The sequence below is a fragment of the Macrosteles quadrilineatus genome, unplaced genomic scaffold (assembly GCF_028750875.1).
Source record: "Macrosteles quadrilineatus isolate MER2022 unplaced genomic scaffold, UCM_ALF_1.0 Scaffold_8__2_contigs__length_117827958, whole genome shotgun sequence".
Taxonomy (NCBI): domain Eukaryota; kingdom Metazoa; phylum Arthropoda; class Insecta; order Hemiptera; family Cicadellidae; genus Macrosteles; species Macrosteles quadrilineatus.
In genome coordinates this window covers 661,126-684,164 of record NW_026542601.1, presented here as the reverse complement: position 1 = coordinate 684,164, position 23,039 = coordinate 661,126, and the positions used below count along the sequence as shown (strand labels likewise).

Below are 23,039 nucleotides of genomic sequence, written 5' to 3'. Positions count from 1 at the left end.
GTGGGAAAATGAGCAAAGTTAGAATAACTGTGTTGCTTTGTGCTAACTCCGACGGAACAGACAAACTCAAGCCCCTTGTCATAGGAAAGGCAAAAAATCCACGCTGTTTTAAGAATGTGAAAAGTTTGCCGACAGAGTATGAAGCAAATAATAAAGCTTGGATGGTTTCTGGGTTTTTCAGTTCTTGGCTGAAAAATATCGATAAGGCCATGAAGAAGAAGAATAGAAAAATACTTCTCTTTATTGACAACTGCTCAGCACACAAGGGCATACCTCCTCTGAAGAACGTCAAAGTACAATTCCTACCACCAAACACAACCTCCAAGCTACAACCACTTGATCAAGGGATCATTAAAAACTTTAAAGTGAACTACAGAAGAGAGGTTGTCAAACGATTTTTGAGGGATATGGACAACGAGTCAATGACGCAGATTAATCTACTCGATGCACTATGGATGGTGTCAAAAGCCTGGAACTGTGTGACTTCGGTGACAATCAAAAACTGCTTTAATGCATGTGGTTTTGAGGTACCCCAACACACCACGGGAAATGAACTGGATGAAGTACAGGATGAACCTTCTATCGCGGACATAAATGAGACACCGGCTGAATGGACTGTAGCAGCACAGGCTCTGAATGTTGAAGAGTTGGCGTTCGTGGACTTCGTAGACTTTGACGACGACGTTGCTGTATGCGGGGAGCTGACTGACGCAGACATCATTACATCGGTTGCTGGAGGTTCGAGTTCGAATGCAGTTTCTTCAGACGAGGGAGAGGAGGATGAGGGCGAATCAACACAGCCAGACCCAACTCTTAAAGATGCTCGTGCTGCAATTCATGTGATTCGGTGTTTTTTTGAGAAAAAGTCAGTGATGAGTGATAGTGTTGTGAATTGCATCAATAACTTGGACATAGCATTGGATGCCGTAAACATAAAAGGTAAACAAGCAAGAATTGAAGATTTCTTTCATCCCGTTTTGCCAAAGTAGGTTCAGTAGGCCTACTTAACTACATTTTGAAAAGTTAAACTTGTACAGTATTTTGTTTAGAATTCGTATTGTTTTGTGTTTTGTTCAGTACCTGTATTTAAAATAATTTGTCTTTGTTATTCAACAGGTTTTTTACGTATGTACTTTATCAAACTTATTTCCAAACTTATTGCCCAATAATAAATAAAGTACTCTATGTGCATTAAAATTGTTTTATTTTGCTTCCACAGTTACTCTTCAATACGTGGGTAAATACAGTTTGAGTTCGATTTACATTATAAAGGTTTAGGATGTAAAAGTCGAGTTTAGATTCAGTAGGCCTACTTAACTACATTTTGAAAAGTTAAACTTGTATTTTGTTTAGAATTTGTATTGTTTTGTGTTTTGTTCAGTATTTAAAATAATTTTTCTTTGTTATTCAACAGGTTTTTTACGTATGTACTTTATGAAACTTATTTCCAAACTTATTGCCCAATAATAAATAAAGTACTTTATGTGCATTAAAATTGTTTTATTTTGCTTCCACAGTTACTCTTCAGTACGTATAAATACAGTTTGAGTTCGATTTATAAAGGTTTAGGATGTAAAAGTCGAGTTATAAAGGCCGCAACGTTACATCACTGTCAGGCCCAAACACCTCAGTATCTCGAACTTTTTTGTATGGCACCTTCATAACTCGAACCTCACTAACTTGAAAAACTTGATAACTCGAATTTTTATCATATCCCCTTCAGATTCGAGATATTGAGGTCCTACTGTAATGAATTAAAGCGGACCTCTAAATAGTCTAGATTTAATCTTGAGCCATGTTTTTGGGAAATTCTAAACTTTGAAACATATTTTTTCAATGGTACCAGAAAATAACTTATTGGTCAGGTTAGTTCAAGGAAAGGCTCTAGGCCAGGATTTTGAATTGTAGAATAAAGAGGACATCAGTTAGCTTACCTCGAAGAAGTACAGGTATGCCATAGAAAATATAGAAGAGACAATAAACACACTATATTTCGTCCCCTGGGGGACTTAAAAAAAATTGAAAACAACTGCAAATGCAAGCAAATAGAGTCCACTTTGTTGACTCTTGTATTGCTAACTTTTTAATATACACATTTTTATCTAATCCTCATTACGAAAATGTAATGAACATTTGGTTGAATATTTACATTTGGGAAAAGAACATTATGTTGAACTGACAGTAATAAGTTTGAATAAGTTGCAGCAATCCGTTATAAAGACAATCTACTGTTCAACTAAGTTGTATTCAACTAAATTTAAACAAACTGAAGTTGCAATGTAGCTTGACCTGAATATGGATTTGATGCAACTCATCTCCATTTCAACAACAACACAATCATCTTCTGAAGACTAAAAGGCAACGGTCTATTTGGACTGTAAAAGTGTGACTTAGTTCAGTTTCTTACTTCTTTCACCTTTCAATCTGCTTTGACTACTCAACTGTCTATTATTGGTAAACAGTCCTAAAATCCGTTTGATGATAACATAAATGCATGATAAAATCGTGACAAGTACTATAGAAACAAGTCCAATTACATCCAGTAGATAAACTTGATAGAAGGGCATTGCAGCTGCAGCTGGTGTAAGATGCTTAGCCCCAGCATGGTGCATGACATAGTCTACCCAGTATAGGAGTGTGTCTGTGGGACTGACAGGGCGGTCCTGGTAGATCATAGACATCTTCAACATGTTGTCCTTGTACCTGGATATACACAGTAGCATCACTCGAATGACCATTGTTGATGATTAAAGCAATAATTAATACATTTTAAAAACCCTAATTTCAAACTCACAAAAAATCCTTCTCAAGATTAACTTCAAGTAAATAACTTAAAGATTAATTTCACAAACATTTTTGATATTGGATTATAGAATAGGATGTTACTGTATAGAAAAAATGGATGTAGAATTGGGTTATAGAAAAAATTGCTATGTCCTGGCACAGGAGTCAATCTGGGCTCTCCTGGCTCCCACCACCACTCTGCTTGAAGCCGTGCCCTCTGGCCTCGCCCTGTGGAGTTGTCTGGATCAGCGTAGTGGTGGAGAGGGTAAGGGCATGCTCCTGTCCTTCCAAACTTTACCCCCTTAAGTGCAATACATATTTCCTCTACTGATAAAATTTATAGAAAAAACCTTAAGTAAAACCAAACTCTTACTTTTTATCATTAAGAACTTTTGTTAGTGCTGACAAGATTGTTTCTTCTGATAAGGATTTGAAAGGCAGAATGACTCCAATTCCTTTCTCCTCGTAGAACTTGGCATTCATGGCTTGATCGCCGAAGTAAGGAGTGCAGATTACTGGGACTCCAGCTCTAATCACCTCATGTTGACTAAACATCCCTCCGTGAGTCATGAACACTTTCACGTTAGGATGAGCTGCAGACAAATGAACTTTCCAAGTACAATTTGTAAAGTGTAAAAGAGCTCTTTAAAATTACATCAATTCAATTCTTCTCTTGTACGAACCTTAAACATTTATTGTATGTAAGTCATCGCATCCACTAAACATACACATAACATTGATATTAATTGAACTTTATGATCATGAAATGTACTTGTTATGATTGCATTTGCAGATCCACTCCATATAACAAAATATCCATATCCCACGACCTCACTGACCCCACACTATGGACTTAAAAACATACAAGTAGTAGATAATAGCCTAATTGATTGAAGAATAAAAAAAACTATGCATTGACTTGATGGCAGATTGCAATATTTGGTCTTAAAGGAGGTGGCTGCTTAACAAGTCAACATCTCACTTTCATTGATTGTAGCTCAGACGGTAATACTGAGTAATAGTTCTGTAAGTAAGTTACTGTTTTGTCTTTGGCTGCAAAAATCTCTATTTGGTATTACTTAACATTCAAATGAAAATTGTATGACAGGCCATACAAAAAGATTGAAGAAAATTGTATGTTCTTCAGTTGCATTTGGTTTGCTCTTAAGATGAATTGGGGTTAAACATCAAAAACGTCAGCAGCATTTTTGCCAATTCAATAACACAAGGTCATCTCTTAAAGTCCAAAATGTTGTAGCCTTTTCGTGGATAAAACTAGAAACTCCAAGTTGCATTATGTTAAAATCCTATTAATTATAAACTTACCCAGAACATCTTGTTGGGGCACCCACTCCGATGTCATTATATTTTTTGGCAGATTTTGAAGGTTGCGTTTTGTTTTCCACAATACTTTTTGTGGCAAACAACTGAATGCTGCAAGAAAGTTGTTGAAGTATTCTTCATCAAGCAGATGGTCCGGGACTATTGACCCAACGCTGAAGTATACAACTCCTTCAGATGCCTTATCCAGGAACCTTTTCATTTCCTAGAAAATATTATTAGGATCACAATAATTTTTCACTCATGAACCTACAACGTTAAAAGTTAAACCATATAGAACATAAGAACACCTAGGCCCAGGACCAATTTACTTTTTTTCATTTTAATACCTCCATTGGCCAAAAACAGCATCCATTGAAATTCATATACATTTATATAGCCCTTAACACATTGACTCAAGTCAAGGTCGTCAAGAGGTTAAAAGTTTATAAATAACACTTACACGTAGACGAAACATTAAAAATTAATTGGCCCAAATACAAATACATAAAAAAACAAGACATTTGGACACATGCGGCACCAGTAGAAGGTAGATCTTGTCTCGTTTTGATGTATTTGTGTTTTGGCCAATTAATGTTTAATGTTTCGTCTACGTGTAAGTGTTATTTTTGAACTTTTAACCTCTTAACGACCAATGAAATAAATCAATGCAACATTTGACCTGAAAATTTGTTTGTTAACACAAAACAACTGTAGTCAACCAACTACAATCTAGGATCACTTGACGGAAACAGGTAATTTTAACCTATTATTGTAAAAATCAGTGATCCAGTCGAGTCTATACCATAAATATTAGATTATATATTGTAGGTAGTTACTATTACAGATGAGATAAGTATGAAACATGATTTGGGATTAAAGAACTTTTTTAGGAACTTAAAGAAATAGTAAGTTATGGATGGATAAACCTTTTAACCCATAATATATAATGGGTTTTAAGGATTTAAGGAAAACCCGGATGTAAAAGAAAATCAGTTACATTTGGTTGATTTGACAAGAAACCTCTAGTTCACAGTAGAATGATTTAATTAAAATAACCATAATTAATTATATATTCATACAACCTCAGCAATGAATTCTGCATACTTACCTCAGGAAGTGGGTTCTGCTCCTTGGCCAGATGTATTCCACCGATCGGAATGATGTTGGGGGTGTACGGCTGCGCATAGTGAACATGAGGATGCTCGTTTGAAAAAGTCAAGGCCAACCAGGTCTGCATCAATTCTGACAAGGGAGGTAGCAAAGAGTCGTTAAACAACTCCCTCATATACTGATCTTGCGAGGGAAACATATAGAAGTAATATTTGAAAAGCGTACTCAAAATTGAGTAAGCATTGAGTGTCCTCTCATAGAAAGTCATGTGATTTGAGAATGGAAAAGCGAAATCAGGAATGTACGCAAGGTTGAGAGAATTCCCGCTAGCTCTGTTTACAAGACTGAAAGCTCCGAATGGTTGAAGATTGATTATGGGAGCTTTGAACTTGTGACCAAGGGCAAAAAGTGATTCTTGAGCATAAAACGCTTCCAAAAATATCAAATCAAACTTTTCATCTGATTTAAGAAGCTGCTGAAAATCCTTGTTATTTTTCATATTTTTTGTAAACAAATTCCATTTGATGGCAAAAGTTGAGGTTGTTCCAACTGGACTCATGTTTAACAACATCTCCAGCATTTCTTTGGTCACTGCAACGTAAAAGGGTAGATTAAGACAACAAAACAGACAGCATTAAATGATAATAACAGTAGCTATTTAAATTGATAAGAATATATCAACAATTTTTGAATATTGAAATTAGATTTGTTGAATTTGGAACCTGTTGAAATCTGTTTTTCATTACCTTTGAGTGCACTGATGTCTACCAATTGTTTCTCTGTTTTTTACATAGATTTATGATACATTTTATGAACTTCTCTTCACAAAGGAATTTGTCTGATGATATATTATGAAAATATAGTTACACAAAAGAAAAGACATAACAAAATACCCCCACCGCAGCAAACCTGCAGACTTAGCGAATTTTCATTTGCTTGATTGGATTTACACTAAAATATATCACATTTATTCCCTATTAGCATTAGTTTAACGAGTACTTACGTTAGCTGCAACAAGGAAAATGTGTTATAAAAAGGTGTTTTTTTAATGTTAATAGTTTAGTATGAAATAAGTGCATTTTCCAAATTTTATCAAAATATGCACATAAACAAGCAAACTACAACAGTTTACAATTTTCACCATAAAAATAACATAGTGATTTTAAATTTAAAATTTTTTTTATTTCCTTCCTATTCATTAGGCGCATAATAATGCTTCAATATACTAAATAATTTTTTTTTTAAGCTCTACAAAATGGTTTGCAAAGAAGTTTGATAAATTTTATGTTTCTAGGGTCAAAATGAGTAAAACCAATTTTCACCCCATATAAACCCCTGTTCCCATAGTCCGATCATGCTGGTTGAACTCGTTCAAATAAACGTGAGTTTACACGTTTGCACCAAATTTTATCAAAATCTGATCATTTCTACTCGAGTTATCGTGCTAACGGACACATATTATATATAAATATATATACATACCAAATATTGTAACTGATATTTTTGTTCTTTGAAATACTCACTTGATTTATCAACTGGTTGGATGTTGTCCATGTGAATAACAGTTAAGTTTGCCACCTCCTGGTCGGCTGGTAGACCGCTGTAGCTGACGACCTGATGTCCTGCCTGCGCCAGTGTCCTCAGCACGGCGTTAAACAGGATGTGATGACTCTTGGCAGGGATTGGCAGGACAGCAAGGATCCTGGCTGACATGGCAGGACCTCCGTAAGACATCAGGAGCAGCAGTAAGATGATGTTCATTGTAGATCTACAGACATATGTGACTATCAAGGACTAAGTCATGGTAACATGTGCGACCTGGAAGATTACAATGTTAGTGTTATTTGAATACTCCATTAAAATAAAATAAATTTGAGAAATGTTATAAGTGGTTTCAGCACAGTAGTACAGGGAAGATAAAAGGGGTCCCCACTATGTAAATAAGGGTTTTTACGTCAAAGTTTACAAACAAATTATGACGTGAGATAAACTACCTAACTACAAAACAATAATTGTTAGTTTTGAGACTTTTTTGATGCACAATTAAAAATTCCTTTTACCTTAGGGCATACTTTTATGAAATAATATTAAAAACTTTATCAGTTAGGTATTGCTTGGAAAAAATAATATTGAATGGGTTAATTGAGTGTGTCTGTTTTAGTTTGCTGAAGATTATATACCATAAATGTTAAAAAAATGTAGTTGGAAAGTAACTTGTAAAAATGTGTTATAACCAGGTTTTTTGTTGTTGTTTTATGTCCCACTTTCACATCCTAGGACACTAGTTCTGTCCCGGAACTGTTTTACATATTACCTCAGGCTAGTCTTAGTGGGTTGTGGTATTATCAAATGGATAAAATCCATTTGGTGATCGGCAGAATTTGAACTCGGGACCTAAAACCTGGGCTCTTTATAAATTATCCAAGTAGAAATTGTTTTTTTGAATAATTTTGGTTAGCAATCATGCAAGTTATTTCTGTCATCATTATAAAACCCCATGCCTCCTCGTTTTTTACATAAGCTATTTACATCTGTTTTGACCCACTTTTGAAAGTGATTTCTATAATTTGTGGTTTATGATTATAGAGAATTGTCAAAAATAATAACCCTGTATGGGTTTAGTAAGTTTGTTTGGTGTGTGAACTATAAACTAATCAGTAAACGTCCTTGGACCTATTTTGTCAAAACCTTTCAGCAAAATTCCTACAGGGAAGTTGGTCTCTGGATACGCCACTATAAAATAGGATGAACTTAACTGTACCAGTATCTCAGAGAGCACTGGGAACTATTTTCTTATTAAATAAAAAAATATGAATTCAGTTATAAATGGCAGCCATTTTCAATTTTTTTTCTTCTACCTTTAAAACCTTATAAAACATCTTGTTTTTTATGATTGTTTTAGATTATTTAAATGAAATTGAAATTTTTTTTATTTACTCTTTTTTTCTAAAGCTAAATCTAGAAAAATTGAGTTGCTGTGTACATTCTACACCCTGTAGATCTCAAACCAGCAAATTTGGAGATGAAACGCAAGGAATGAATTATTCCTTAAATCTAAATTCTAAGAAGATCATAAAATACACAGAGAGTTGAGTAAGAAATTTCGAAGCTAGCCGCCACTTGAAAAAGCGAAATTCATATTTTTAATGAATTTTGTGATCTTTTTAGATTTTTCCCTGTCTGGAAATTCAGTTTTAGGATGGATTGCATGACTCAAAAACACAACCGCTCCTTTAAATCACTTGTGATGGGTAAAAACCAGATTTAAAAGTATAAAAAGAAATATAAATACAAGTAGTCCTATATTATTGCTAAAAATAAAAAGCAATTTAGAAGCAACTCACCAGTAAAATATCCAAACTAGACCGACACAGGAACTACATTAATAGCACTTCATATAACACTGTCAAGTGGGCCTTTTGCTTTAACGTGGTAGTAAAGGGGTTAAATTTTAAAAAAGTTTTTAAAGGTGTAACATTTCCATTAGGTACGTCTCAAAATATTGTTAGGTCCAACTTCAAAACTACAATCAAACTACTTCATACAATCTATATTTCAAGTGCAAAACATTTGTAAGCTATCTCTAAAGATAAGACAAGTAGCCTAATACGTATATTTTATTACCGCACATAATAATATTTTTCATTCTCAAAGATGTCAAGGCATTTCAAAAAGCTTGATTAAATTCTCAAGGTATGTCAAACAGTATAAGCAACCTGACATAGACTTCCTCCCATTAGCATTATGGGTAAGCGTGGGAGTATAACCATTGACTATATAATGGTATAACTATGATATTTTATAGGGAAAATCACAAAAGTCGGAATAACTTTTGACCTGTAATTTTTACAGCAATGGAGGGTTGAGCGATTTTGTTTGGAATTATAAGGACCATAAAATATTAATTATAACCAAAACTGTGTTTTTTATATCTGATCTTCGGTTGCTTATGGGTTTTATGGAAAATAACATAAAGTTACTTAAAGTTTTGAACCTTTAGATGTTTTATTCAGCTAATAACCGTCTAAAATCAACATAGTCTTAAAAAAATAAAACGGTAATCCATTATAAGTTTTGTCTGCAATTAAACATTTACATCTAATAAAAAGCCTAAATTGTGCATGGGTCCCTAATTTTAAGTTAAAAGCCTCCACAAAAATGCACAACTTCAAATGAAAATTTGCATTAAAATGAAACAGAAGGCAGCTGCAAATGCAAGCAAATAGAGTCCTGTTTGTAAAATTGTGTTGCTAACCTTTTTTAAAAGACACATTTTTAACAAATCTTTGTGACAAAAATGTAATAAAAATTCAGTTGAGATATTTGGCATGAATTATTCCAAACTTGGATTCTGAAGTAGAACTAGACATCCCATCTATATGGACTAGCTGTCGAAAGGTTTTTACTAAAAAGAACTTAGTTATGTGAGACAGTCAGAGAATGCGCTAGTGTCAAAAATTCTATATCCTACCTTGTTTTTTGTCCCTGACTTAGTTTAAGGATCATAACAGTTGCTCCAAATAAGTCGTTCCATCAATTAAGTTTGAATTGGAAAAAACATTTAACATTCTGTATCCATACAGAAATTAATATCGGTAAGTTAGATCAGTACAATCTGTCGGTGTCTCACATCAACTACGACTAATCAATCTACCTACTGTTGTTTTTTGTCCCTGACTTAGTTTAAGGATCATAACAGTTGCTATAGCTCCAAATAAGTCGTTCCATCAATTAAGTTTGAATTGGAAAAAACATTTAACATTCTGTATTCATACAGAAATTTATATCGGTAAGTTAGATCAGTACAATCTGTCGGTGGCTCACATCAACTACGACTAATCAATCTACTGTTCAACTAAGCTGTATTCAACTGAATTTAAACAAACTGATGTTGCAATGCAATGTAGCTTGATATGGATTTGATGCAACTCATTTCCAGTTTAACAACAACACAATCATCTTCTGAAGACCAAAAAGCAACGGTCGCTACTTGGACTGTAAAAGTCTAACTTTTAGTTCAGTTTCTTACTTCTTTCACCTTTCAATCTGCTTTGACTACTTAACTGTCCATTATTGGTAAACAGTCCTAAAATCCGTTTGATGATAACATAAATGCATGTTAAGGTTGTGACAAGTACTATAGAAACAAGTCCAATTACATCCAGTAGATAAACTTGATAGAAGGGCATTGCAGCTGCAGCTGGTGTAAGATGCTTAGCACCAGCATGGCGCATGACATAGTCTACCCAGTATAGGACTGTGTCTGTGGGACTGACAGGGCGGTCCTGGTAGATCATAGACATCTTCAACATGTTGTCCTTGTACCTGGATACACACAGTAGCATCACTTAAATTACCAGCAAATAAAATATTATGAAAATACCCCTCATTTTAAACTTACAGCAAAATCCTTCTACTGTATTGAATTTCAAGATTAATTTCACAAACATTGCTGGTATTACTAAATAGAAACAAAACATTGCTGGTATAGGATAATAGAAACAATTGGCATGTCCTGTCACAGGAGCCAATGTGGGGTCTTAGAAGGCTGACTTTAGGGTTGGGTATGAGCAGTACCTCCATTCCTCATCGTGTCCCCCCCCCACCACTCTCTTGTCCCCCCCCCCTGGCCAACCCCAAACCCCTGGCCATGCCCATTGGAGTTGTGAGGATTGAGGGGATGGTGGAGTAGGGGTAGGCTCTTACCCATATCCAAAATTAGCCCCATATGAGCCTATAGTGGATCCTGTGTTAAATACATATTTCCCCTACTGGTACCATTTACAGAAAAAAAATTATTTTGAGAAAAACACTTACTTGGGATCATCAAGAACTTTTTTTAGTGCTGACAAGATTGTTTCTTCTGATAAGGATTTGAAAGGTAGAACGACCCCAATTCCTTTCTCCTCGTAGAACTTGGCATTCATGTGTTGATCGGCGAAGTAAGGAGTGCAGATTACCGGAACTCCAGCTCTGATCACTTCATGTTGACTTAATATCCCTCCATGAGTCATGAACACTTTCATGTTAGGATGAGCTGCAGACAAATGATCTTTCAACAAAAATAGTTATTTGTGCAACTAGTGAGAAAAGTGAGCAATTGACTCACTCGAGAGAAATCCTTACTCACGAGCCGTAGGCGAGTGAGGAATGGTTTCTCGAGTGAGGCAATTGTACTTTGAACTCGAGTTGCACATTATAATTTTCCTACAGTTACCATAAAACAAATAAATTGGTGAAGAAACATAACCTATTTTCACACAGAAGTGAACTTTTAATATAAAATTTAACGTGAAGTGACAAATACAACAGTACAACAGCTGACCAGCTGATTTACAGCCAGTGCTGCCAACGTATTTCGCGCGCATACGACGTTGCCTGCATGTTACGCGCTCACTATTTCGTGCCTTCACGTTGCAAATCTGGAGTGAGACAAAGTCACTCCATGAGCGAATTGGCCACTTTGCTTTCTCAAATCAGCGAGAGAACATGTACATTGTTAGGTTACTGTAGGAAAAAGTTGTTCAACGCCAAAAGTTCACCATCACAAATGAACTTTTCATGCATAATCAAAGAGGTAAAAAGAGCTCCTAATCAATCCAAACCTTAGACATTTATAGTCTGTAAACTCACTGCATCAATAAAACAGATCATGTATATTGATTGGTAATTGACATTTTATTTCAATCCAATTTTATAATTAAGCGTGTTCTTGTCATAATTATTACACTTGCAGATCCACTCAATAAAACAAAACTAGTGTGCCTGCTGCTCGAATTTCAAAGTATTATACAGGCGTTATATTTCAAAACAAAATAACGGTCACAATTTCCAATCATTTAAAAGAGTTAACTCGAAGATAATTTTATCAATCACTCCCACTCCAGTTATTGAAACTGGAAACGATTTCACTTTGAGAATGAACGCTCACTCCACTTGAGTTATCAAAACTGAAAACGACTCACTCTGAAAACGAATGCTCTTGTGAGTATCATGTGTGTTTACTATGAACAGCTGTAATTAATCCAAATTATTCATCTGCTTAAGAATGGTTTAAGTAAACAAAATATTTTCTTCAAAAGAAATACATTGGAATTTTGATGACCTGTGGGGCAAAGCCCAAAGACTTTTATCACAGGAATTGGTGAAAGGGGGTGTCTACACAAAAAATACTTAATTTTGACACATCGTTTGTAAAAATCCGTCCATTATTATTGGAGGAGTAGTGTTTCGTAAAAATCACCTTCACGTATTATATATAAGGTTCAAGGATATCCTTAACAGACCTCACTGACTCCACACTAGTGACTATAAGAAAATATAATACGAGTAGTAGATTATTGATTGAAGAATAGATAACCTATGTCTAAACTATAGAAGGTAGATTGCTTTATTTGGTCTTATGGAGGTGGCTGCTAACAACTGGTCAACATCTCACTTTCGTTGTAGCTCAGTTATAAATACTGATAACACTTGTCTTTGGCTGCAACAATCTGTGTTTGATAGGGATTAACATTCAAATGAGGATTGGATGATTCTTCAGTTGCATTTAGCGTGCTCTTAAGATGGATTGGGGTTACACATAAAAAGGTCAGCAGCATTTTTTTCAATAAGAAGAGGTCACCTCTTAAAGTCCAAGATTTGATATCCTTTTCTTGGATAAAAATAGAAACTCCAAGTTGCATTATGTTAAAATCCTATTAATTATAAACTTACCCAGAACATCTTGTTGGGGCACCCACTCCGATGTCATTATATTTTTTGGCAGATTTTGAAGGTTGCGTTTTGTTTTCCACAATACTTTTTGTGGTAGACGACTAAACGCTGTAAGAAAGTTGTTGAAGTATTCTTCATCAAGCAGGTGGTCCGGGACTTTTGACCCAACGCTGAAGTATACAACTCCTTCAGATGCTTTATCCAGGAACCTTTTCATTTCCTAGAAAATATTATTAGGAATCATCAACACAAAATTGTTCACTCTTGTATCTACAAAGTTAGGTGGTAAACCTTCCATTTCTTAGTTCAAAAAACCATTGTTAATTATTGTATGTAAGGGAAGGGTTTTATATTTCTGAGCAATACAGAGTAAGTTTCCTAGATCAAAGTTACTCCTAACCCTAATTTCCCATATAAGAAATTTAAAGCTCTTGCCCTAGGTCTCATGGTATGAGTCTGTATGTTGGATAAACTATTGTTAGGCTATATGTTATCAATTTAGGCCTATGTAATAGTTATCTCTGTGTAATGTAAAAATGTTTTTTTTCACTGTTGTAATGTTGGCAACTCTGCTAGTAGAAATAGAGACTATCTTCTCAAGTAAAATGGTGTTTTACTATAACCTAATCACTGCCTTAAAACTAAACTTAAAACCCTTTAAAAACTAATAGGTTATGGGGCCAGATATATAGTAAAACCATAAAAACATTAAAACCATTGTGAAAAAGAGGAATAAAGTTATCATGAGTTCCGGGAGTGAAAGTGAACTGAACAATGTCGGCAAACTCAAGGACGTGGAATCGTACACCATGTGGGACTTTGAGGTTAAAATTCTTTTTAAGTCCAAAAATCTCTGGGATATTGTTGATGGAACAGAAACTTTGGATAATCAAGAAGATGATAAGAAAAAGAAGGCTTGGAAGTCATTAGATGCAAAAGCACAACACATCATAATAATGACTATAGACCAATCAGTTAAAATGCATGTAGTCACTTGTGACACTTCCAAACAAATGTACGACACTTTAAAACGCCTTTTTCAAAGAGATACGACACAGCAAAAGTGTTCTTTATTGCAAGAATTCTACAACTTCAAATTCGATCTTCAAAAGGACATGATGTCAAACATAGCCTACATACAGAACATTGCTTTTAAGCTTAACAGACTTGACCAAAAAGTGGACGACACGATGCTACTCACAAAGATCCTGAGTATCCTTCCAGACCAATATAAACATTTCTCCAGTGCGTGGGATTCTACCAGTGCAACCGAGAAAACCCTCGAGAACCTGAAGGCTAGACTGTTGCAAGAAGAGGCGAAGACCGTGAGTGACTGTGAGCAAGTAGCTTTTAAAACCAAATCTCAAGGTAGGCCTAGAGTTGTAACATGTTATTCTTGTAAGGAATCAGGACACATTCGTCAAAACTGTCCTAACGTAGGCCTAAAATCAAAATTTTGTTCATACTGTAAGAAACCTAATCATGTAGAAAGTGAATGTTTTTTGAAAAATAAGCAGCCTAAAGCATGCAATATATGTAAGAAAACTAACCATTCTGAAAAGAATTGCTTTTTCCGTAACAAATCTAAATTTAAACCTAAAGATGACTGTAAAACATCTTTTCTGAGTCATGTAAATCTGCCAACAAACAAGTCTACACAACTAGGCGATTGTGTTAACCTATGCGATAGCGTTAATACCAAATCTTTCATTATTGATAGTGGTTGTACCCCTAATCACATGACAAATGATATTTCTATCTTAGAAAATGTAAAATCATGTACTAAAAGTATTTCTGTTGCAAAGAAAAATCAAAGCATGCAGCAAATTGCTGTAGGAAATGTTGACTCTGACCAATGTACACTAAAAAATGTTTCTTATGTACCAGAGTTAAGTAATAACCTAATGTCTGTCAATGCAATTACCGAAAACGGTGGCGAAGTATTATTCACAAAAAACAAGGTACAAGTTCTCAAAAATAAGTCTATCATTTTAGAAGGGTGTAAAAATAAAAGTGGTTTGTATGTAGTTCAGTTAACGGAAAGTGTAAATGAAGTCGCTACTGTAGGCCTAAGCAAATTTGATCAAAATGAATGTAGGCCTAAACCTTTTGATACAGAAAGTGTAAAACCTATCCAAAAACAAACCAATGTACCGGTAATCATAAAGTCAAACACTAGCCCTACTACACGTAATGAAGTAGCTTTAGAATGGCATAGAAAGTTAGGTCATATCAGTTTTCCGTATATGAAAAAGTTGACAAAAATTACTATTGGCATTCCAACTGATGTTTATATGTGTGAAGATGAATTTTGTGATATTTGTATTAAATCTAAGCAAGTAAGGAATCCTTTCAATACATCTAGAGTAAAAGCTTCTAGACCTTTAAAACTGATACATTCTGATCTTTGCGGTCCGATTGAACCCTTGACTCACGATGGTAAAAAGTATTTTTTAACTGTTATTGATGATTTCTCTCATTTTTGTAAGGTGTATCTATTAAAAAGTAAAAGTGAAGTGTTTAGCTACCTAAAAGAATATGTAAATGAAGCAGAAGCTCATTTCAATCTTAAAATTTCTAAAATAAGGTGCGACAATGGTGGTGAGTATGTTGCCAGTGGTCTGAAGGAGTATTGCAAATCTAAAGGAATTGTCATAGACTACACAGTACCTTATTCACCCCAGCTCAACGGAACAGCCGAAAGAATGAATCGCACATTAATGGAAAAGGCTCGAGCGATGATCTTTGACTCTAATCTACATAAAGAAATGTGGGGTGAGGCTATTTTAACATCTGCATACCTACTTAATAGAAGCCCTACTGTTAACCTAGATACAACACCTGCTGAAAAATGGTACGACAGAAAACCTGACCTTTCAAGACTTCAAATATTTGGCACAGTAGCCTATGCAAAAGTCTTAGGCTATTTAAAGAAATTGGAAGCAAGAAGTAAAGAAGCTATTTTTGTCGGATATGCAATGAACGGCTATCGATTGTGGGATCCTGAAAAAAGAAAAATATTTATCTCTAGAGATGTGATTTTCAAAGATGCAAACTCTGAACAGATTAAAATAAGACAGATGCAAAATAATTTTTCTGATGAAGATTGTACACAAACTGCAGAAGATGAAGAAAGAGAAGAACACATGCATGAAACTCAAGGAGAAGATCAAGAAAACCAACTAGGTGCAAACCTAGAAGAAGAAAATATTGGAAGGCCTGATATAAATGAAGAAATTGAAAATGAACGACACTACAATCTGCGACCAAGAATAAATATGAAACGACCTTCAAGATATGAAGAAGAATATGAAAACGGCCAAGTTCTGCTGACGTACAATGAATGTATGACTAGTAGCGATAAAGAAAAATGGGAATTGGCCATTAAGAAAGAAAAACAATCCTTAGAGAAGAATGAGACTTGGGAAATAATAGATGAAAAACAACTGAATGAAAATGATGAAATACTAACAAGTAGATGGGTGTTTAAAATTAAAGAGGATGGGACATATAAAGCCCGTTTAGTAGTTCGAGGCTGTGAACAGAAGAAAGGAAATTTGGACTTTAGAGATACTTTCAGTCCAGTTGTGGAAAGTGCTTCTTTAAGAATTCTTTTCTCACTAGCTGCTCAAGAAAACTTACATATCCAAACCTTCGATGTAAAGACTGCTTTCCTGTATGGGGAAATTGAGAATGATATTTATATGAAGATACCAGAAGGATTTAAGGAACAAGGGAAAATTTGCAAACTCAAGAAAGCCCTCTACGGTTTAAAACAAGCTCCAAGTCAGTGGAATAAGAAGTTAACCTCATTTCTGAAAGATGAAGGACTAATACAGCTCAAAACCGATCAATGCCTGTTTAAGGATATTAAAAATGAACTTTATTTGGCTATTCATGTTGACGACGGCATCTTTATGGCGAAAAATCAAAATAAACTTAAAGACCTGCTAGAAAAACTCAGAACTAATTTTGAGATGACAATTAACAAGAATCCAAATATGTATATTGGAATGGAAATAATCAGGAAAAAGGATGGCATCTATCTCAGTCAAACAAACTATGCAAATCAAGTACTCAACAACTTTAATATGACAGAGTGTAAGTCAGTATCTACTCCCTTAGAAGAACAGACTAAGATTGTTGATGAAGATGGAAAAACTAACTTTCCTTATAGAGAAGCTATAGGAAGCCTTCTCTACATGACTAATAAAACTAGACCAGACATGACATTTGCAGTTAATTTTGAAAGCCGCTCTACCGAAAATCCGAGAAAAAAGGATGTCCAAAACATCAAGAGAACTTTGAGATACCTCAAAGGAACAAAAAACAAAGGAATATTTTTTCCTTCAACAAGTTCTAAAGACCTAAGTATTCAAGCGTACTGTGACTCAGACTACGCAGGAGATGTAAAGGATAGAAAAAGTACAAGCGGATATGTCCTGCTGTTAGGAAGTGCACCAATTGTATGGAGTTCAAAAAAAACAACCAATAACTGCTCTATCAACAGCTGAAGCTGAGTACATATCTGCAGCTGAATGTTGCAAGGAAATAAAATACATCAAGACTCTAATCACAGAACTGACCGAAAAAACTGTGAAAACCACCCTGAATGTTGATAATCAAAGTGCCATAAAACTCATCAAATCAGGTCAAATGAACAGAAAGAGTAAGCATATTGATGTGAGATTTCACTTTGTGAGCGAACAATTTCATGCCAAACTATTTGACTTAAAGTACTGCTGCTCAGAGGACCAATTGGCTGACATATTCACAAAACCTTTGTCCAGCACAAAATTTTCAAAGTTTACAAGTCAGCTATTAAGTAATGTGTAAAGACATAATTTAGCCTACACAAATCATGCAGGCTACTTAGCATACTATTTTTAAATGGCAAATCTTTTTTTAGAGAAAAATAAATAAACAGCCTACTGTCAATTTTATACTTATAATTTGTTAACATGATAGGTACTTAACAATTTCTTATGTAAAATAATATCATGTTCTAATAAAATAACACTATTTTTCTGTATTTGTAAAAAAAAAAACATTTGTACATTAAGGGAGTGTGTTGGATAAACTATTGTTAGGCTATATGTTATCAATTTAGGCCTATGTAATAGTTATCTCTGTGTAATGTAAAAATGTTTTTTTTCACTGTTGTAATGTTGGCAACTCTGCTAGTAGAAATAGAGACTATCTTCTCAAGTAAAATGGTGTTTTACTATAACCTAATCACTGCCTTAAAACTAAACTTAAAACCCTTTAAAAACTAATACTGTAAGCACAATTATACTTGAGTAAAAATCATCCAATTTTTAGGAATTTGTTACAAACATGTAACGTTACTTTTATTCTAATGAGCTTGCAAACCAGCTTGATCGAACAATATGGGAATGTTTAACAGTGGGTTTTATGGAGTAAAATTGGATTCCAATTTGTTACCCCTTAATTTTTTTTTTTACATTAAGAATGGCTAAAAAAACAAATACTCATATTTTAGTATGTTGAAATGCTGTTGTGCGTCTAATGGTTAGAAAGAAAATTCAAATCTGTAAATTTAAAATTCCCATGTTACTCTTATGGAGAATAAATAACTCTTTATAATTGTAGTTTGTGGACATATTGTGATTAAGATTAGCCAAAGTTATTTCATACTAAGCTGTTATCATCAAAATAAAAATTAAACTGCACTGGATTGATCTGACGAGAAACTTCTACTGTATTTCATACTTGAATAATTTCATTGTAATAGTGTATCTGTTGTAAATAAGAAGAGATTATTTAAGTTAATATTTGGACAATGTTAGAGTTGAAAGGACATTTAGAGAACTTTGGAACTTGGGTTCAGAGATAAGCCCCCTCCCCTACTAGAGGGAGACGATACTTCAGAGATAAGCCCCCTCCCCTACTAGAGTGAGACGATGCTTCAGAGATAAACCCCTCCCCTACTAGAGTGAGACGATGCTTCAGAGATAAGCCCCCTCCCCTACTAGAGTGAGACAATGCTTCAGAGACAATACCCTCCCCTACTAGAGCGAGATGATACTTCAGAGGTAAGCCCCCTCCCCTACTAGAGGGAGACGATACTTCAGAGATAAGCCCCCTCCCCTACTAGAGCGAGACGATCGCTTCAGAGATAAGCCCCCTCCCCTACTAGAGGGAGACGATACTTCAGAGATAAGCCCCCTCCCCTACTAGAGTGAGACGATGCTTCAGAGATAAGCCCCCTCCCCTACTAGAGTGAGACAATGCTTCAGAGACAATACCCTCCACTACTAGAGCGAGACGATACTTCAGAGGTAAGCCCCCTCCCCTACTAGAGTGAGACGATGCTTCAGAGATAATACCCTAACCCCTACTAGAGCGAGATGATGCTTCAGAGATAAGCCCCCTCCCCTACTAGAGCGAGACGATGCTTCAGTGATAAGCCCCCTCCCCTACTAGAGCGAGACAATGTTTCAGAGATAAGCCCCCTCCCCTACTAGAGCGAGACGATGCTTCAGAGATTAGCCCCCTCCCCTACTAGAGCGAGACGATGCTTCAGAGAAAAGCCCCCTCCCCTACTAGAGCGAGACGATGCTTCAGAGATTAGCCCCCTCCCCTACTAGAGCGAGACAATGCTTCAGTTTGAGCTGAGATCCACGTATGGCTAGACGTGTCCATCTGTTCTGATCAATTAGTTATTTGCTTAGTTAGTAAAAATTTGAACAGTTCAAAGTATTTCAACATATTTTTCTCGGGTTAAAACAGATTGTAGTTGTAATTTAATTATTGCATCGTCCCGGTGAATTGCATGACAAATACACCATTACACCTCATATTCCTACAACATCAGCAGTGAGCTCTGAATACTCGCCTCAGGAAGTGGGTTCTGCTCCTTGGCCAGATGTATTCCACCGATCGGAATGATGTTGGGGATGTACGGCTGCACATAGTGAACGTGAGGATGCTCATTTGAAAAAGTCAAGGCCAACCAGTTCTGCATCAATTCTGACAGTGGAGGTAGCGAAGAGTCGTTAAACAACTCCCTCATATACTGATCTTGCGAGGGAATCAAATAGTAGTAGTATTTGAACAGCGTACTCAAAATGGAGTAAGCACTGAGTGTCCTTTCATAGAAGGACATGTGATTTGAGAATGGAAAAGAGAAATCAGGAATGTACGCAAGGTTGAGAGAATTCCCGCTAGCTCGGTTTATAAGACTGATAGCTCCAAATGGTTGAAGATTGATTATGGGAGCTTTGAACTTGTGACCAAGGGCAAAAAGTGATTCTTGAGCAAAAAATGCCTCCAAAAATATCAAATCAAACTTTTCATTTGATTTAAGAAGCTGCTGAAAGTCTTTGTTATTTTTTATATTTTTCATTATCAAAAACCAATTCTTCCAAAAAATTGGGGTAGATCCCACTGGACTCATGTTTAACATCATCTCCAGCATTTCTTTGGTCACTGCAACATAACAGGGTAGATTTATGACAACAAAACATACAGCAGAAAATATTATTAACGGTAGCTATTAAATAGACGTTTCAAATTGATATGAATAGATTTTAGATTTTGGATAGTGTGAAAGTAGATTGGTTAAATGTTTATCCTGTTGAAATTGTGTGTTTTAAGTTGGTAGTCTAACATATGAGTGCACGGATGTAAACTAATCTTTTCTCTGTTATTTATGTGGATTTCTAAATTTTATAAACTCCTCTTAGGTTATAACCAGAAGTCAAACAATCTTTTTCACATTGGTTGCTAATGTAAGGTGAATGTATTGCATATTTGTCTCGTCACAGAGAAGGAAGGTACAGAAGAAACACTCAATTGTACTCCTAAGTAAGTAAGGTGTGAATGAAATAGTCGCTGGTGTCCAGGGAAAAGTCTAACACCACCCCATTCGCCCCCTTGTAGCCCTACTACAACACTTATGGTGGAGGAAGACCCTATATCCTGTGCAATAGGAATTTCCGCACAGTGCTTGCAGCTTAGGCTCTTCATTGCACAGGTATATTTCTGACTCAGCATACTAGAGCTGAAAGTGATGGTTGTCTCATAGACTTGTTTCCTTTTTACCTTCTTTATCTGATATCTCGTCAACGTGATGTGGCGAAGGCGTTTAGATATGGCAAGAATATTATCAAGGGGGGTTCAATAAGTATTTTTCAAATTAAGTTTACATTACAAACCAAATATTGTTAAAATTCATGATTTAGCCCCTGAACTGTTTATTAGACTAATATGATCAGGTACATACCTTTACGTCAACAGTTCAATTTTGTAGTAAGTAAACTCACAACATGTTTCGCCTATTCAGGCATCGTCAGGTGGTATCCTAGCAAGAATGCTTTGTCTTCATCCATGATGGAGTCGTCAAGAAACATTTATTTAATCATGGATGAAGACAAAGCATTCTTGCTAGGATACCACCTGACGATGCCTGAATAGGCGAAACATGTTGTGAGTTTACTTACTACAAAATTGAAATATTGTTACTGATGGTTTTGTTATTTGAAATACCCACTTGATTTATCAACTGGTTGCATGTTGTCCATGTGAATGACAGTTAGGTTTGCCACCTCCTGGTCGGCTGGTAGACCACTGTAGCAGACAACCTGATGTCCTGCCTGTGCCAGTGTCCTCAGCACAGCGTTAAACAGAATGTGATGACTCTTGGCAGGGATTGGCAGTACAGCAAGGATCCTGGCTGACATGGCAGGACCTCCGTAAGACATCAGGAGCAGCAGTAAGATGATGTTCATTGTAGATCTACAGACATATGTGACTAAAGACTAAAGTCATGGTGACATGTTACCTGGCAGATTTACAGTGTTAGTGCGTTGTTTGAATAACCCCAATTTAAAAATAAAATAAATTTAAGTAATTTATGCATTAAATGGTTTTCTGCAAAGTACATTAAGATAAAAGGCGAAGTGAGATAAAAGGGGATCCCTACTCTTTTCCTTGTTGAATTGTGTCGTTCTAATTTGCAAACTAGTAAATAAACTTTAGGCGTTTGTACTAAATTCCATCAAAACTGAATTATTTTACTTGAGTTATTGTAGCCTAATGACGGACACGCACACACTTATCTATCTATATATTAAAAATCCAATGTATATGTTTGTTTCTTTGTTTGTCCTTTATGGACTCCTAAACCGCTTGACAGATTGTAATGAAACTTTCAGGCACTATTAAGCGTTATTCAAGGATGGTTTGTGTGAAGTTTGGTGCAGATCCGTCAAAAGGGCTCAGCCCCAGTTGCTCTGGAGTTTCCCATGTTAACCTTATAGAAAACATTAAAATGGAATTAAAGAATAACAGCTGGTTCAACTAAACAAAAAAGTTAATAGGTTTACCAACAGGGTGCATCACTATTATTATTTTTTTATTTATGACAACAGCTTTGCAAATAAAAGGTGAGTGAGCGTAGCGAACGAATGTCAAGCTGGAGGCAAGTTAGCGTAGCGAACAGCTCCAACCTAAAGCATTTTGTGTTCAATGACCTTTGTACGGTTCTTTTCAACTTTTTCAAATCAATAAATCATACATTTAAAGGTAGGTGTAAGCAGACAAAAACTACAAATTTTTGTTCTGTGCAATAAAATCTGCCAACATCTGAAACTACGCCATTAACTCATTAACAGTGGTATGCTTGACTTGAACAATGAACATTAATTATTTCACTATTGTGTAAACCTATATAGTGGTGTACTAGCGTGACACTCCAGTAGGCGTATCAGAAACACCGATTTATGTGCATCAGAGAGGCATGAGAAGTACGTATGAATTCAATTAAATAGGTACCGATTTCCAAGAATTCCGAGGCTTTCTAAGAATCCTAAAGATAGAATCGATGCATGAGGCCAAACAGTGTTTTGTTATCATACAAACCCTATTTTGACCTTAAAAATTAAATTTCACGTATCATAATCACACTATTTTCAAAAATGCTTTATGATTATCAAAATATTAATTTTCCACTTAAAGCAATTCATTTTTACTTTAAGTTATAGCTCAATATAAACATACCAGCCCGAAAGCCTGCTATCTCTCACGTTCACGGTCAACCGGTCAGTGGTCAACACTGATATCTCCAAGTCCAAGCGTCCAAG

The 23,039-nt window shown here is 35.5% G+C and overlaps 4 protein-coding genes across 5 annotated transcripts; 1 reads left to right on the top strand and 3 right to left on the bottom strand.

Moving 5' to 3' along the window:
• The first annotated feature begins 8 nt into the window (after positions 1-8).
• Positions 9-989, top strand: LOC128999429 (tigger transposable element-derived protein 6-like). The gene has a single exon (XM_054425950.1). The coding sequence runs from the start codon at positions 9-11 to the stop codon at positions 987-989; it is 981 nt and encodes a 326-aa protein (XP_054281925.1).
• Positions 990-1,968: 979 nt separating this feature from the next.
• Positions 1,969-6,980, bottom strand: LOC128999964 (UDP-glycosyltransferase UGT5-like). 2 transcript variants are annotated; one of them, XM_054426767.1, is made up of 5 exons: positions 6,741-6,980; positions 5,216-5,808; positions 4,111-4,330; positions 3,158-3,377; positions 1,969-2,703 (listed from the first exon to the last, which is right to left on the bottom strand). In XM_054426767.1, exons 1-5 carry the CDS (start codon positions 6,976-6,978, stop codon positions 2,391-2,393), a joined length of 1,584 nt encoding a protein of 527 aa, XP_054282742.1. In that variant the 5' UTR covers positions 6,979-6,980; the 3' UTR covers positions 1,969-2,390. The 2 variants fall into 2 exon arrangements, with proteins under 2 accessions (XP_054282742.1, XP_054282743.1); XM_054426768.1 differs by having other exon boundaries at positions 3,191-3,377.
• A 2,319-nt stretch (positions 6,981-9,299) lies between these two features.
• Positions 9,300-13,150, bottom strand: LOC128999965 (UDP-glycosyltransferase UGT5-like). The gene is made up of 3 exons (XM_054426769.1): positions 12,934-13,150; positions 11,035-11,254; positions 9,300-10,542 (listed from the first exon to the last, which is right to left on the bottom strand). Exons 1-3 carry the CDS (start codon positions 13,148-13,150, stop codon positions 10,230-10,232), a joined length of 750 nt encoding a protein of 249 aa, XP_054282744.1. The 3' UTR covers positions 9,300-10,229.
• A 6,609-nt stretch (positions 13,151-19,759) lies between these two features.
• Positions 19,760-23,022, bottom strand: LOC128999427 (UDP-glycosyltransferase UGT4-like). Its single transcript, XM_054425947.1, has 3 exons — positions 22,957-23,022; positions 21,449-21,693; positions 19,760-20,385 (listed from the first exon to the last, which is right to left on the bottom strand). Exons 2-3 carry the CDS (start codon positions 21,684-21,686, stop codon positions 19,760-19,762), a joined length of 864 nt encoding a protein of 287 aa, XP_054281922.1. The 5' UTR covers positions 21,687-21,693; positions 22,957-23,022.
• Between the last annotated feature and the right edge of the window lie 17 nt (positions 23,023-23,039).

What these genes read in the sequence shown, in the direction of transcription:
- LOC128999429 (XM_054425950.1), top strand. Translation starts at nt 9, where the DNA reads ATGAGCAAAGTTAGAATAACTGTGTTGCTTTGTGCTAACTCCGACGGA.
- LOC128999964 (XM_054426767.1), bottom strand. Translation starts at nt 6,978, where the DNA reads ATGAACATCATCTTACTGCTGCTCCTGATGTCTTACGGAGGTCCTGCC. An exon ending in CCAACCAGTTGATAAATCAA is followed by an intron (nt 5,809 to 6,740) that starts GTGAGTATTTCA and finishes TTTACGTTGCAG; the next exon opens with TGACCAAAGAAATGCTGGAG. An exon ending in AGCAGAACCCACTTCCTGAG is followed by an intron (nt 4,331 to 5,215) that starts GTAAGTATGCAG and finishes AATATTTTCTAG; the next exon opens with GAAATGAAAAGGTTCCTGGA.
- LOC128999965 (XM_054426769.1), bottom strand. Translation starts at nt 13,150, where the DNA reads ATGAAAAGGTTCCTGGATAAAGCATCTGAAGGAGTTGTATACTTCAGC. An exon ending in GCCCCAACAAGATGTTCTGG is followed by an intron (nt 11,255 to 12,933) that starts GTAAGTTTATAA and finishes ATTTGTCTGCAG; the next exon opens with CTCATCCTAACATGAAAGTG. An exon ending in AAAGTTCTTGATGATCCCAA is followed by an intron (nt 10,543 to 11,034) that starts GTAAGTGTTTTT and finishes GTGTGTATCCAG; the next exon opens with GTACAAGGACAACATGTTGA.
- LOC128999427 (XM_054425947.1), bottom strand. Translation starts at nt 21,686, where the DNA reads ATGAACATCATCTTACTGCTGCTCCTGATGTCTTACGGAGGTCCTGCC. An exon ending in GCAACCAGTTGATAAATCAA is followed by an intron (nt 20,386 to 21,448) that starts GTGGGTATTTCA and finishes GTTATGTTGCAG; the next exon opens with TGACCAAAGAAATGCTGGAG.